We start from the raw sequence: 15,866 nt of genomic DNA, 5'->3' as shown, positions 1-15,866 counted from the left end.
GTCCGTGTGTGACACCTGTGTTCCAGTGAAGAGGGAGTGTAACAATAAGAAAGATGAGAGCAAAACGTACTGCTGGGGATCGGAAAAAAGGCGTATCTGACGAGCAACAGAGGAAAAGTGTCTTCTGTCAAGATGCAAAGAAATAAAGAGAGACGGGGGCGAACGCTCACTTTCAGAGAGAAAGGGCAGGGAATTCATTCATCAACATTCATCTCCTCCTCTATCTCTCCATCCTCCCTCACCTATTTCTCCCTCTGTTCTTCCTCCCCTCCTCCTCCTCCTCCTCCTCCTCCTCCTCCTCCTCCTCCTCCTCATCCCTTGCTTGCCTCTCACCCAGGGACAGTCTGTTAGCTAGCGGGTAGAAGGAGAGGGCGGTGGTGGTGGTGGGGGGGGTGAGACGAGAAAATAATGGATATGAAAAAGGGTGAAAGAATGAAAGGAAGTGTGAAAGGACAAAAGGCAAAGAAATGGTTGGCGCGTAGATGGACAGGTAAGTGTCGGCGCTGAGGTTCTGGCGGCGGCTTCATTCTTTTTTTTTTTGAACGGTGCTTGAGTGTGTAAATGAGGCCATTACTCGGATGATTGCGAGGGCTCAACAGTGGAATAGCAAACAGCTCTTTAAGCCCGTTTTTGTTTGTGAGCTTTCTTCTCAGAACGTGTTGGCTGTAGAATATTGATGTCCTCAACTTCTCCGGTGAGTTCTCGGCCGCCGCGTTGGATGACCTTCTTATTTCTCCAAGAGGCTTGGAGGCTCAGGTGAAGGCAGACACGAGCTGCAGCGTCACGAGACCTTTTTGCTCCCGCCCGAGGTCTGCGTGTCTGTCGGATTCCTTCTTTCGCTTTATCACCGTAAAGCTCGTCCTCGGAGTTCTGTCTCAGAGGGATTGACGTGGATTTAGGCTGAATATTCGGCCTTTTATTCTGAAAACACAGAATGGAGTTGCCTGAATGTTGAAGCGATGAGTTTTCGTTTCCTATCGAAGCACAACAGCTTTCAACAACGTGCTGGAACAAAAGACGTGTAGCTGTATGGACCTGCGGTATTCAGGACGGCCTCTGCTGCTGGTGGGACTAATTGAACTTTAATGCAGCCAAATGCTAATGTGTGGGCTGTGCATTCAGGCCACCGAGCGAGCCAGGACCAGGCTTAGCGTTGCCAAGTTGGCCAGTAAAGAAGTATACCTTTTTTATTTTTTTTTATTCCATAGTCACCATTCAAACCGCCGCCCGTCACGACACACAGAAGCATCTTTATAAGCCCGTTAAGAGTTGTGCCCGTTCACACCCATAGGCTAAACCCGTGAAGAATAGATTAAGCAGAGCCAGGCTTTAAGCCCAGTATTAGCCCGCTGCAGAGCCAGCGCTTATCGGCGACGTCGCCATTGTGCGGAGACGGCAGATCCCGGCAGCTTTATGCCGCCATCGCCACGCCGAGTGTGTTCAGCCGAGGTTTATGTCGACCAACGCGCGACGTCGGCCCGTCTGCCGATCCTCTCTGTCCTGCTGTGACGAGAGATGACGTTACGCCGGCACAGGCGGTGATGTGGTGGAGGATGGGATGCATTGGCACGGTAACGCGCTGTGATTTACTGACTGTAAACGGTAACATTTGGACAAAGAGTGAAAGTGCTCTGTGAGGTAATGGGATGACCTCCTCTGGCTTGCTGTGTCCTCTGTGATACGCCTGGATTTAATCACAGGAAATGTAGTGGATTCAGTCTTGGCAACGGCTCAGACATGTTAACTAAACAATGACACACACACACACACACACACACATGGGTATACCGCAGGGGGGTTAGGATGAAGGAGGATAAACCTTTGTAGACTCTAGTGAGTTCACTCAAATTCATTTCCATGTCATAATACTTAGTAGCGAACTGATTATGTGCTCAACAAAGCCAGCGTAAAGGGAAAAATAAGCAGATAAATGCTTTTCTGATCGGACAATAGATCATCAACCCAGCTGGTTTGTTTACCGTCTTTTCATTTCAGGGGACAATACTGTAAACAATAGACAGGTGGGCCGTCCCTGCTTGTGTCATCATGGGATATTTATCTAACATGCAAGGACACAATTCAGCCATGTTTATCTCCTTCTGGTTGAAGTCTCTATAAATAAGGATCAGATGACACGGAGCAGGAGTTTTGGTCTATTACTAAATCCACAGCTGATCAAAGCTTCTAAGCGTCTCTCATTGACGGCAGCGCGCGTGTGTGTGTGTGTGTGTGTGTGTGTGTGTGTGTGTGTGTGTGTGTGGAGCTCAGCATGTTTGTGAAGTCACTGTTTTTGCTCTTACGCACCTGCTCGCCTGCGCCACACAAAGCCCCACGAATGCCGCCTCGTGATTGGCTGATGATGATGCAATGTTTCGTGGCAGAGGAGCTGCATGTTTCGAGGGCATTTTCAGAAGTAATTGACCCTGCTGGGAATAGCGTTTTTTGACAGAGTTGTGCTGAATCTGATGTTCAAGTGAATCCGCTAAACAAAATAGTAACACGGATATATATATATATATATATATATACACACACACGAGAGCCGCACGCATTCTGGAGCGCAACCTCGCATGCGTTGAAGGCGGCCGAGCACATAATGATGGGTGAACGCCAGGCCGGCAAGCCGGTCCTTATGTTAGCTCGGCTCCATGCGGTGTCCTTGTCACAGCAGGCAGTAAATGCACCGGGGCTGGAGCTGTGCAGCCACATGCATGTGTGCAAATATGTGCCTTGCCTTAGTGAACACAGGAGCGAACGATTTAGGGGTAAATCTACGGAGACACGCTTCTATAGAACATAAGAGATCTGCGATGAAGCGAGCGGGACATTCAAGAGTCTTTCACAATTTTGTGCTTGGGAGGAAATTCCTAATGTGCACCGAGGTTGCAAGTGGAACTGTTTGCTGCTTTTACTCCGTGGGGGTCTGTGGCCTAATCGCGCCGGTTATCCCTCGAGCTCGTTAATGATGCAAGAGTTTTAAATATTACATCCATTTATCAAATGTCCTCGTACACCCGTGCCACAGCTATGCGCATGGCAGAGTTTGATATCTGAATAATGTGAGCCATCCGTGTGAATGCTTGTTTTTAATCAAAGCGATGGATGTATAAATCATGGGAAGATCAGTGGAACCCTGTTGGTTGGTCTCTGATAGAGTCAGATACGATCCTCCTCTAGTTTCATTCAGTTGCAACTAAAGGAGATTTCAAAGAAAGGAGAGGGTGTTGACCTTCTGTTTTCTAAAAGCACACTGGTCGCTCTATTAAATGTTGAAGTTATTTCCTTCCACCTTGAACGCTCGGTCCTGCTGCTTTGTCCTCCGCACGCAAAACTCCGCCCGTCTGTAACGGCGTCACATGACTTCCTGCTTCGCTCCTGTCGTAGTTACAGCAGCGGCTCGAGGGCTTTGACACGTGAACGTCACGCACGTCGCTTTGGGGCTCCAGGTTCCAAATTACAGATGCTGCTGCTGCTGTTGTCTGTCTCTCATAAAAACATGGAAGAATATTTATGTGGCGGCTTTGGATCTCTTTCAACTCATTGTAACATAAATAACGTAGGACATAGGATATATATATATATATATATATATATATATATATATAAGCATGTAACTCCAGCTGCTGTCAGGTACAATCACTTCTTGCCAGCCGGTAAATATTGGTAAAACTTCTCGTCAACCTTCTCGTATAGGTGTAGCTGCATCGGGGCAGAATATAACATCACAAAGGGCCGTACAGCAGCTTGTATAACATGATCCTGAAGCGATTGCATTGTGGGTCCGGGAGGCCGATGTTTACTTCATTATCCTCCAGGTTCTCCCTGCTCACAGAGCTGCCGTTGGTCCACAGAGATCCGCCGGGAAAGTATTGCTGCCCTAATGCGCTCCTGGAAAGCTCCGGCGCGCGAGTCATAAAAACAACTTGTCGTGTATTAAGTTGTTTTGTAGTCGGACGTAACAAAATGGGCCCTAAATCAAACGGAGCTTTCTGCTGACTCTTTACTTGGCGCTGCGGCAGCAGAACGGAGAGAGGAACGGATCGGCGCCGAAGTAAGTGGGGTTGTTTGTAACGGCGACCTGTTTCTCGGCAAATTAGGGAACACGAAATTCAACTTTTTCTATTTGTGTGACAGTTTATTCGTCTTATTAAATTGTGGCCTACCAGTAATTGCCCTACTTCCAGGCAGTATTTTGAAAGCAGCATCTGTTTTCTGCTTTAGTGACAGTTGGTACAGCGCAGATCACTTTGTGAAGATCTAGGAGATAATGAGGTAAATATCCATACTCGGTAGTCAGAAGGTAGTTGTTTTTTTTTAGCACTTTTCGGCCCTTTATGGATCTTTGAAAACGTCTTTTTTTTTCTGCAGAAATGCGGTTAAAGTTACAATCTCCAAGATCTCTAAACGCGTTTATGGCGTTAAGCGATATCTGCAGGTGTGTGTTTTTCGTTGATTTCTCCCGGGAATGTTGGCACAGACGTTCGTGATTCTGCAAAAGCGTTCATCAGTCACCATTGTGTTTCCTCATCTAGTGATGGTGACTTAACAGACGCTTATTTAAATGAAAGCCTTTGAGATTATTACTAAACACAGGCTTCTCCGGTGTGTGAGGCGATTACATACAAACTACCTTTTTTCCTTTTGTTCATAACAGGTGAGTCTCTCCTCTCCCTCCACTTCCCATCCAGCCTGTGGCAGACAGCACTCAGATGATTGACAGCATGCACAATAATCCCACTGTCAGTACTTTCAGGATGGTACCATCTTACTCATTTATAAGTATAAAACCCGCCTGTGGCAACTTAAAGAGTGTGTGTGTGTGTGTGTGTGTGTGTGTGTGTGCGTGTAGATTTAATTTACAGTTTATTTTAATCTTGTAATTAAATAAACCTGTCAAACGTGGATTCACTGGATGGAGTCAGTCCTGCTTACAGAACGCAGGCGCTCGACACCGGAGACATTATGTCAGAACCGTTTAACAGGAACAGTCGTTATGCTAAGCTATGCTAACAGGCCGCTGGCTCCAGCTACATATTTACCGTGCGGATGCGAGAGTTGTATCAATTTTTCTCATCTAACCCTCGGAGAGAAAGGGAACAAACTAATCTTTTCGTTCACACACACACACACACACACACACACACACACACACACACACACACACACACACACACGCACACACCCCAAGAAAAGACTAATTAAATACAATCCCAGGGCCATATTCACATTTCTTTAAGCACACTCCCTGGCCTCTTTATTACATCTGTAGAATTATTGCAGATTTGCCACAAAGTGTATTGTTTTAGCTGGTGGTGGTGTTGTAGATTAATAATAATAAAGACTACATTACATTTAAATGTGTGGACAAAACATCAGGAGCACTTTTCCAATACTAATAGTTATTTTAAAGGTTTTTTTAAAGGGCATTTTTTTTTTTTTTTTGTGGTCATTATGGAACAAAACACGCATTTCATTTCTTCTCGGGGAAACGATTTTGTTCCCCGAGACTAATGAGTTTGCTAACAAGCTTTGTGTTCGTTCTCCGTGCAGCCAAACCTACGAGTGCAACCAAGTGGTGTCTCCTCTCGTGGAACTAAGAGTGCTAAGGTCCATCTAAGCCTCACCTGGTGTGTTGTCGTGCAGCAGCAGCACTCTGCGCGCGCACACACACACACACACACACACACACACACACACACACACATACATACACTCTGCTTTTAATATTCTGTAGAAATGGGGCACACAGTAGTACATCTGCTTCCTCTCTTCACGGGACATCAGGAGTCTAAACATAGCAGAGGCAGATCATGTTGCACTGTTCTCCTTCCTGCAAGGTTGTGTTTTGTTACATAGACATGTTTTTTTTTTTTTTTTTTTGGTTCAGAGAGAGTTGAGGTGAATCACTTATGTCGACACCTGAGTGCACTTCTTATGATCAGGAGAGCCTGATTACGTTTCAGATACCTCCCGGGCTTAAAAGACTGTCGTTCCCTAAAACTTCCCCGGAAAGAAAAGCGAGCGAGGAAGAAAGCGGGAGGGTGAATAAAGATGGTGCTGGAAGAAGCAGCTCAGACCGTTTCCTCCTACGTTCTTCTCCTCCCATCACTTCTGATTTTCCTTCCCAGAGCCTGCTCAGACAGGAATACAAAGCAGGCAGCGCAGGCTCCGATGATTTGAGGAAGATTAGCCTCCTTCTGCTACCGACTGGATCCGAGTATCCCTCATCTCATTCCGGTCCCGGTCTCGATAGACTCCTTCGCCGTCTCCCGATATGCACTCCTTCTGACTGCTTGACACTTCCACTTCCAGACCAAAAGGTTGATTTTTCAAACTGCAACGAGAGATTTTGCATCACTTTGTGAACTGAAGCGTCAAATATGTCTGTGCCGCCTTGGGGCTCGGCTACAGTTTTGGATTTCCATCTTTTTGCCCTCAATCAACATTTAAACCGTCACCCTCGTTTACTGTCAGCACGCGTCTCTCAAATCACTCATTTGTTCCTGGCGTGTGGATTCCGTGCTGCTCTTGCCATCGCAAGTCTCTGCAGTAAAAAAAAAAAAGAAAAGAAAAGCTCTGCTGCAACCTGGTGGATCACTTTTCATTTCCCTCCTCATTTCCCCCACTAGGACCAACCCTCCTGACAAGGAAAACCAATCCCCACCTTATCGGCCCACTAATATACATGTAATGACTTGTAACCGGCTGGGAAGCGGATACGGACTTATTATCCCCGGCTGAGCTGAAAAGATGAGTTTTCTTTAGTGGGGAGCGCCGCCGCCACAAACACTGCCTGTGAAATCCAAGAATGAGCCCGAACCCAATGCCATGAACTATTAGAGCGGGGGAGTATGAAAAGGTCAGCTCTGCCCCCCCCCCTTCCCAAGACGGACCTATATGCCACTAGTTCATCCGACGCTGCCTGTGTTTAATGTCTTCTGATCGATTATCTCCTCGGCCTCATCGGGGGAAACCAAGAGCCCTCACATGGAGCGTGATGACATCGGCGTTTTTTTTTTTTTTTTTTGAAGCATCGCCAGCGCGCTGCAGAAATACCCGGCAGGCAGCAGAAATATGAACGCTGCGCGGAGATGTTCTGAGATTATGAGCAGAGAAAGTGTCGGGATGGATTGTCTCTCTGACTGTCGTGAGCAGAAAGAGAAAGAGGGAGGAGGAGGATGAATATGACTGGGTGTGTTTGTCTGGGTTTGTGCGTAGCGTTGTTGTTGTTGGTGGTGGTGGTGGTGGTGAGTCATTTGGTGGTCATAATTTCAGCAGCAAGGAGTTGCCTGCTGATGTTTGACCTTGTTCAATAAGTAGAGCTCTGCTGAGGACGGCACACAGAGGTAATCAGCAGTCTGAGCTCGGGTATTAAGGGTGTTTGAAGGCTTGTCATGGTGAGGACGAGAATCCTTCGGTTTGACTTCCTGGTTATTTTTTGGGGGGTTTTGAGAGCTGCAACTACCGATTATCATCAACTGATTAATCATTTCATCCCAGAGCCCAAAGAAGCTTGTTTTGTCCTGCAGCAAATCCAGAGAATATTTGGCAAATTAGTTATTGATATAAATAGATTATTAAGTAAACAAGCAATAAAGAAACGGTAAATGTGGTCACTGTTGAACTGTATTGCATTATACTGAATGGCGTTCATCTACTATAAAGTCGACCCTTGTTGATGTAAATTGTGTGGACAAAAATTAGAAGCGCTCCTCATTATAAGGCGGTATAATTTAACACCACTATAACCACAGCTGTCGAAAAGACCGTAAAATCCAGTCAACACCTCTTTAAACCGGTTACACATAAACGGAGCGGTACAACCTCGATGGAGGTACAGTCCACTGTTGTATCAGACAACATTTGTATTAGTATAATATAATATATATATATATATATATGTGTATGTATATATATATATATATATATATATATATATATATATATATATATATATGTATGTATGTATATATATATGTATATATATATATATATATATATATATATATATATGTATGTATGTATATATATATGTATATATATATATATATATGTATATATGTATATATATATATATATATATATGTATATATGTGTATATATATATACATATATATATATATATATACATATATATATATACGTATATATATATATATATATATAATACAACATTTGTATTAGCTATCTAACAAGCTGGCAACAACGGATATATTCCCGTGTTGCCAAAGACATTAATGAAAGATCCCATGTATTCACACGTACTGATGTCATCAATTGGAAATCAATGCATGCGTGGAGACACAACCGTCGAGACGTCCCGGCGATTAGGAGGAGCTCCTCCGTCCATCGAGCCGTGCGTTTATCTTCCTCCCTCAGTTACTAGGAAACCAGAGGCTCAGGCGGGCCGCTCTGTGAGACCGGCGGCGAGCGGCGTCGTGATTGTGAAGAGCGAGGCTCTGGGGGGGGTGAAAGGCTGGATCCTGTATTCATTAAAAAACAAAAAAAAGATGCTGCTCTACACCTGACACCTGTGCGCATGGCGCCGCTCCCCGTTTCAGACTGAAGCGGTCGCTTAACGGCGGCGAATACGGGTCATCACGTGAACACGTGAACTCTTAAACTCTGCCGTCATTTAGCACGTTTCCTTTTGACGTCCCTGAACGCCCCACGTTAATAACCTCACTGTGCATGCATGCTGCAGCACCCAGCCACACGTCAAGCAACTCATCTTCCGGGAGGCGTTTGGAGACAAAAGTACAGCGATCTTGGCCTCTGTCTTCTCTGTCGATGCGTTTGCGTGTTTATCTAATGCGTGGTAGTTGCTGTGCAAGACGGCTGCGGTTAGTTTTGGCTCCTTTCTGTTTGGCAGATGTGTCTTTGCTTGGCGAGGAGCTGTTGGGATGGCTATTTGTCCGGTGTGGCAGCTTCCTCTCCTTCCTCTTCGTCTTGGCACGCCGGGATGCCAAAGGCCGTCACGGTACAACATCGGCTCCGCCTTCCTCGATGGCCTTAGGGATGAGTGCGTTTTTTTTTTTTTTTTTTTTTTTTTGCGCTGCAGAGCTGCGGCGGCGAGAAGCTCCGGGGTTTGGCAGCGGGGGGGCCTCATCCACTCCCCACCACCGCCAGACAGATGCTCTGGAGATGGAGCAGCGTACACAGATGGGCCTCTTGTCCGCCATTCAGACCTAAACGGAGTATTCCTTCACTGAGTTGAACATCGCTAAGAATGCACGAGCAGATTATGGTACAACGTGACCCTGGACTCGGACATGGCATTTTTTAAACGGTTTCTTTCATATTTTTTTTTTTTTTTCAATCGCAAACCAAGAAATGTAATGCGCAGCACATTTTAAAGTTGACTCGACACGTCGCTGGTATTTCTGTGCTTCGTTTATATTTACACGCTCCCGGTACATCTGACGTCGGCCTTGCTGACTCATCTGTTTGCGTCTCTCTCTCTCTCTGTGTGACACTTTGCAGGCCTTCAGTAATCTATTCATGCAGGAGAAAATCATCTCTAAATGTAAACGGCGCCGAGTGTCAGCGATAACTCCCAGCGTTTATAGAGATTATTGCGTGAGGTATTTGATACCCATTTATTCCCTCGATCACACCCCCGCCCGAATTCCGATGCCTCTTCAGGTTACGCGGGCGACGTCCCGACATCGGCTCATTTTAGTTCTCACTGACGACAAACAAAAGCTTGAAATATTCATACCTACCCAGAATTCTTAATGCGTCTTGGGGTGGTTTTGTATTTTACCGGCTTTCATTAAGCTGTGGAGAATGCCAGGAAAAGCTTTCTGAAGCCACTGTGGACTCCCCCTTTATTGCTTTGTGTCTTCCCCGGTGTTGTCTTTGAAATTACACAACCGCTTGCTTTTGTTTCTTCCTCACCTTCTGCGTTCATGTGTCAAGTGCAACTTGAGAACGGTGCAACCGCATTTGGAGTGGAGGAAAAAAAAAAAAAAAAAAAAAATCACCCTGGGATGCAGTTTGAAGTGTCGCTGGGAGAAAAAGATAATTATGTGTGTTCACGATCGACAGAAGTGTGTGTGTGTGTGTGTGTGTGTGTGTGTGTGTGTGTGTGTGTGTACACTCTGTGTATACAATGAAACAACAATGATGTTCTTTTGGCTCACTTACATCGCAGGTATTGGCATGCAAACACATCTTGCCTTGCAATGTTCCAAAGCGAGTAGAGCCCTCGGTGGACTTCAGATTGCAGATGTGGTGGATAAACGCTGACTCGGCGCCGAGTCCAGCACAAATCGACAAATAGGTTGTTGTTTTTTTTAGCTCACTGCGTTATCATTGACCGCCCTGTAGTGTGTCGCGGCGGCTCTTGTTAGAGAAACGCGAGCCTGTAGGCGATCGATGTCGAGGACGCCGGCGAAGTGTTCGAGGACACGGAGTCCTTTCTGCCGAGCTCTCCTCCGAGCGTCTCGCGGTGCTTTCGTCTGAAGCTGATCCTTCCTGCATTTAGAGCGGTCTGCTCTGGTTTGGCGTACAGCAGCGTTAACCACGAACTGTTGTTGCACAGCATGCAAATGTGGCTCTGCAGGAGAGAGGTCTCACCTGGTGTCGGCAGACAAAGAGCGTTAAATGTGTCTTTGTTGCTCTCCAGCGTGTTGCTGTCTGCACGCTTAAAGGATGAGAGGTTTGATGGGTTTCTTAGTATTCTATAGAGTGAAGGGAATATATGTAGTTTCATGCATTTCTGTTGGTTGGAAAAAGAAGACAAAGTTATCATTTGGTGCTTTTTCTTGTCTTCCATTATGATAAATAGAAGATCTTTGGACGTTGGACTGATGGTCGGACAAGATAAGACTATTAAGAATATTGTGATTGACCTTTTTCACTATCTTCTGATAAAAAATAATGGATTAATCAATGATGGAAATGATGGTCAGTTGCTGCTGCAGATGTCGCTTTAAGCTCCAGGATTTTGTAATCGAGATTTTTCGCAATAATTGACGGATCGTTTTAAAATCAATCCAAAAATCATTTAATCGTAAATCATAATCGTCTTTTAAAAAGGGGGGGGGGAATTACGATCCCAATTTCCCAGAGTCCATTGTGACGCCTTCACACTCTTTTCTTTCAACCAACTGCCCAAAAAAAACAAAAGATTTTTAATCTGTAATTATTTAAAACAGGGGGGGGGGGGCGGCAGATCTTCACATTGGATCAGCTGGAACCAGTGATTCTTTGGCATTTTAGCTTTGAAAGAAAAAAAAAAAAAAAAAAAGCCTTACACGATTAATTTTCTGCCGATTTGTCTCCAGGGCCGTCTCGGCTCCAGCACACAAATACATCTCCTATCCGCATTTGTGCAGATTTTCCATTTGAACATTTCCTCGTGTATTTCTTTTGTGCGGGGTGTGCGGGTCGCCGTGTGTCCCCTTCTTGTTGCTGATAACGACAGCCGGCTGTGAATGATTCATAGCCGAATACTAATGAGACGCGCTGCAGATGTCTGGGAGAAGCCGAGCTGTGCCCTTTAGGTGTCACTCAGCCCTCGGGCTCGTGTTGGTCACCTGCACGTCTCCTCGCTCTCACGACTCCCGACTAACAGAAGAAGAAGAAGAAGAAGAAGAAAAAAAACAACTGATGCGGCAACTTCTTTAATTCCCCCCATTTGTTCCAGACTTAATTTAACCTTTCTAACTTTGTGTGCCGTTATGGTAATTTATGCCACATGTGCATCGGCAGACATGACGGAAAGCAATAAATGCAGGGTCCAGATTAAAACAGATTAATCATTTCTGCGGGGCGCTCTTCAATAGATTAGCTGTTGTTTTTTTTTTGGGAAGAGATCTAACGTAAGAAGGTCACGGGCAGAGAGAACGCCGGCGCTGCGCAGTGGAGGGAGGCTCGCGAGCCGTCTAATAACAACAGGGAGCGCCGCTGGCCTTCAGAAATGCGCCTCATCGCTCTCCTCCTCCTCTCCTCCTTTGCTCGCTCCCTCTCTCCTTTTCTTGTTTCGTCTTCACGGTCGAACATACCTGATTCGGCACCGGGCGTAGCATGAGTCGCTATTGATTTCTCTTCCCTCTGCTCTGTTGGTGGGAGGAGTTCAGGGACAACACAAGGCTTTTTGTTGTTGTTGTTGTTGTTGTGGCCTTTGTAACTTTTCCACGTCCTCACTCCGGTCCGCCCCCCCCCCCGTGAGTGCCGGCCCCATATTGGTGGTCACGGTCCGGAGCCCAGAGTGGGCCTGCAGGTCAGGACTTTCCACCGGAGCGGCAGGCTGCAGTGAAATCTTTAAATAGCGAAGAAGAAGAAGAAAACATCCCGCTGGCCAACTCCTGGAAGTCCTCGTATATTAAACAGTTTAACAACGTGGGAATTCAGCGGCGCACTAATGGGGTTTAAAATGGCTGTTTGTCGAAACAGTTACCTGACTTGAGATCACAGCCGATGCGTATATATTCCTACAATGTGCTACTTTACCGCTGAAAGCCGCGATGAGCAATCGGCACGTCCTCAGCACTGCAAGATGGAGACTGGAGGGAGTTGAGGAGAGCGGTGCATGCAGGCAGCAGGCTGTTCCTATGGAGAGAGCTGTATGTCATGGAAGAGAATCAGTGAGGCAGAAGTGACGCTTTATGGCACTCTGTAGTCAATACCTGTCTGGTAGAGGCAGCGTGTTAAGGGAGAGGATGATGGCGACGTCGGTTGATATATTGTTTGGCCCATTTATTAGTCTGTGGTCTATAATGCCTAGTTTAGTCAACATCTATCTTTTTCTATTCTAAATTAAGACATGGAGGATTTGTATTCGCCTTTTTCTCAGAATTTTCACACTTTAATTTGATTATTCTGCAGTGATGAGATAAAAAAAAAAAAAAAAAATCAGTTAGTCAGTTAAAAAAAATATGATTTTCATAATCAATTTGTCATCAAGATGCTGAACATTTGCTGGTTCCACCGTCTCAAATATGAGGATATTTAGATCTTTCTGTTTTATATGATTGTAAATTGAGCACCGACCTGTAAGTCGTCCCTTCCTGGTATTAACTTATTCCTTATGTATCATATCTGCGTATACGTCACCTGATAAGGAACAACAAATTCACAACAGAAATGATATTTTTGACATAATGTAAGGGATTTGAATAAGGGATCTTATTCAAATCTATTTGTGCATATTATATGTTCAGGGTATTGGCAAAGATGTATAGTTTAGCAGATCTCAAAATCTCTCTATTGGCAGATATGGAGCTTGTAAAAACTAGGATGTAAGAAAATTTGTGATTTTGTGATTTTTAGAACCACGTTTTTAAAGACTGACGGATTAAACGATCATATTTTCAGCCCTAAAGAGCACAGCGGTCGGTGTGATCTGAAGCTGCTTTCTAAGGTGATGTCTGCTCTCTGAGCATACGGTTGACTTCTTTTAGCTTTGCATGAATTAACATCTCACCACTGTTCAGACCCTGCAGACCACTTAAACGGGAGCTGCTGGCGCCGGCTTCTGCCGTAAATCAGCCTAAGAGCAATCCAGAGATATTGGGCCGTGACACACCGCAGCGTCTCCTTTTTTTTTTTGCGTGGAGTGTGTATCGCTCGTCTCTGGCAGTTCAAGGGTTCGGCTTTTTATCCCCCCCCCCCCCCCCCGACTCTTTGCCGCGTACGCCAACGAATTCCCCCGCTCTCGTGCGCCGAATCCTCCGGCTTGGGATGGAGCCGCCCGGGTCTGGCTTTGGCACCTGTGCCTCATTCACAGAGAGTCACGTCTGTTTTTTTTTTTTTTGTCATTACCACGATCATCATATTACGCTTCCCTTTCTGACACATAATCACTTTAATTGGACTGGAGCTTAAAAAATAGAGGCAATTTAGTGATGGATAGGAGAGGAGAGAGGCATGCTGAAAATCCTCTGTTTCCTCTCAAATATGTGAGTAGGTTTAGGGGTTATGTCTCTGTGTGTGTGTGTGTGTGTGTGTGTGTGTGTGTGTGTGTGTGTGTGTGTGTGTGTGTGTGCTTATTATCTTTGGGATTAAGAGGGGTAATTGTCTGTCTTTCTGTAGATTTGACAGCAGTGTTCCTCTGTAGCCATTTTTGTTCGTGCGTGCGTAACGTCAGCAGAGCCGGGGTCGTTTCTCGGTACTCGTCTTTCTCTCTCTCTCGCTTATCAACCCGCCGACCCGGCTCCTGGAAGCCATAACTCGCCCCACGCCGCGCCTCGTGTCTCGTGACAGAGACACCCGTGCGGTGAAGGTGGCACGCCGGTCCAATTCGTTTCAGTTCACATCCGATTGATTTTCGTCGGCCGTCGCCGGTCGCCGCAGCGTCTTCGTGCTAGATTTAAACTTTTTGTGTTCGTCCCGGCGCCTGAAAGAAAAGTAGCTTTGTGTTTATTACGCTGCAGCGACATCACTCTGCATGATCGATCTGCAGCCTCTCTTATTACACAGCCGACATGGCCGTGCTATTATTGTACCCAAGACATATCGAGGAGGGGCTCTCTGTGCTTCTGCGGGAAATTGTTGAATATAATTAAGTCTTTGCCTCTCAATATTTCCTTTCTTCATGTCGGTTTATATGTTCCAGAGACAGACTGATCACATCAAGTGGAGCAGAACCAGAAAGTGTGATTTAGCCGAGTCCCACTTGTTACACTTGTAACAATAACAGGGAAGTGAAATGAATCTTCCAGATGCGTTTTGTTTGAGATTTTTTTTTTTTTTTACGCTATCTGTGCTGAGCCTGTCGCGATCCGTCCTTGTGCCAAAGTACCCGAACACTGAACACATCACAAAGCCCTTCACATTGATTCCAAACTCTGCTTTTCTGGTGGCTTTTTGCCCACAAAAGCTAAAGTGATTCTTGATTTCTCTTCTCGAACGTTTGCTCTCACCGCACAGAGACAGAGACAGAGAGAGAGAGAGAGAGAGAGAGAGGAGAGAGGTGGATATAGATTTGGTTTTACTGTCTGGGGGCTCTGGCTGTTTTCAGACAATATGTCTCATCCTCTTGGCAGTTTCGTCGGTCGAGCAGCCATCGTCTGGTTCGTCCTGCTTTCTCTCAAAGGACTCAACGTTTGCGTGTCGCGCTCTCTGCACCGGTCCCCAGGCGCCTTTTTCCCCCTCTCAGATTAGCAGATTAGAAGAGCAAAAAGTGTGTGTGTGTGTGTGTGTGTGTGTGTGTATGTCGGTATATATATATATGAGTGTGTGCATGCTTGACTGCTGTCTCAGAAACCACCAGGTACTATGCTGCAGTAGGTGTGTGTGTGTGTGTGTGTATTTGACAGACTGGGGTTTGTGCTCCTCCAGTGTGCGCCACTGCACATTACTTCATCTCCATATGATATGGCGTTCCTATTTGTGTGATTTCCTGTGTACAAAAATACCGTCTGCACTGCTGCCGGAATATAAATCAAGAGAGGCCGTTAACCTCGGCATCTTTCAAGCCGCGGACAATGGCGGAGCGCATCTTTGTGGGGCGGAGCGCCTCCCGAGCGAGCGACTCTGCTAGCACCTTGGGCCCGCCAGCGCTGTCTCTGCAATCACGCTCCATTGAGGGCAGCCTTTCATCTCGGGCCTTTCACAGAAAACCTTTCAGACGCAGAAAAAGGGAGGATGGAAAGAGGGAGATCAGGGGGGGGGGGGGGAGAGGAGAGGAGGGAAGTGCAGAGAGAAGAAGGAAGGGAAGTGCAGCCAGCGAGCATCTCGTCTTCCAATGCCGGCTGTGAATAAGCATGCCGGTGATGAAGAGCGCGGCAGATGTTGAGAGAATGTATAGTGGCGCCTGTGTGTGTGTGTGTGTGTGTGTGCTGTTAGTGCAGCTCTCCCATTGTGCGTGTTCACTGTGTAATCTGCTTCCCTCTGAACTTCAGAGTGTCTTATGGACA

The 15,866-nt window shown here is 46.0% G+C and overlaps 1 protein-coding gene across 1 annotated transcript in view; it reads left to right on the top strand.

Moving 5' to 3' along the window:
- The first annotated feature begins 15,713 nt into the window (after positions 1–15,713).
- The window catches only part of srcin1a (SRC kinase signaling inhibitor 1a), a 19,583-nt gene continuing 19,430 nt past the window's right edge, over positions 15,714–15,866 (top strand). Inside the window, 1 exon segment of the mRNA XM_068704445.1 lies at positions 15,714–15,719. Coding sequence (XP_068560546.1) covers positions 15,714–15,719 — 6 coding nt within the window.

Source organism: Cebidichthys violaceus, unplaced genomic scaffold (assembly GCF_023349555.1).
Source record: "Cebidichthys violaceus isolate CVI_PGR_0920_01 unplaced genomic scaffold, fCebVio1.0.p SCAF_92, whole genome shotgun sequence".
NCBI lineage: Eukaryota > Metazoa > Chordata > Actinopteri > Perciformes > Stichaeidae > Cebidichthys > Cebidichthys violaceus.
This window is presented reverse-complemented; position numbering and strand designations above follow the sequence as displayed.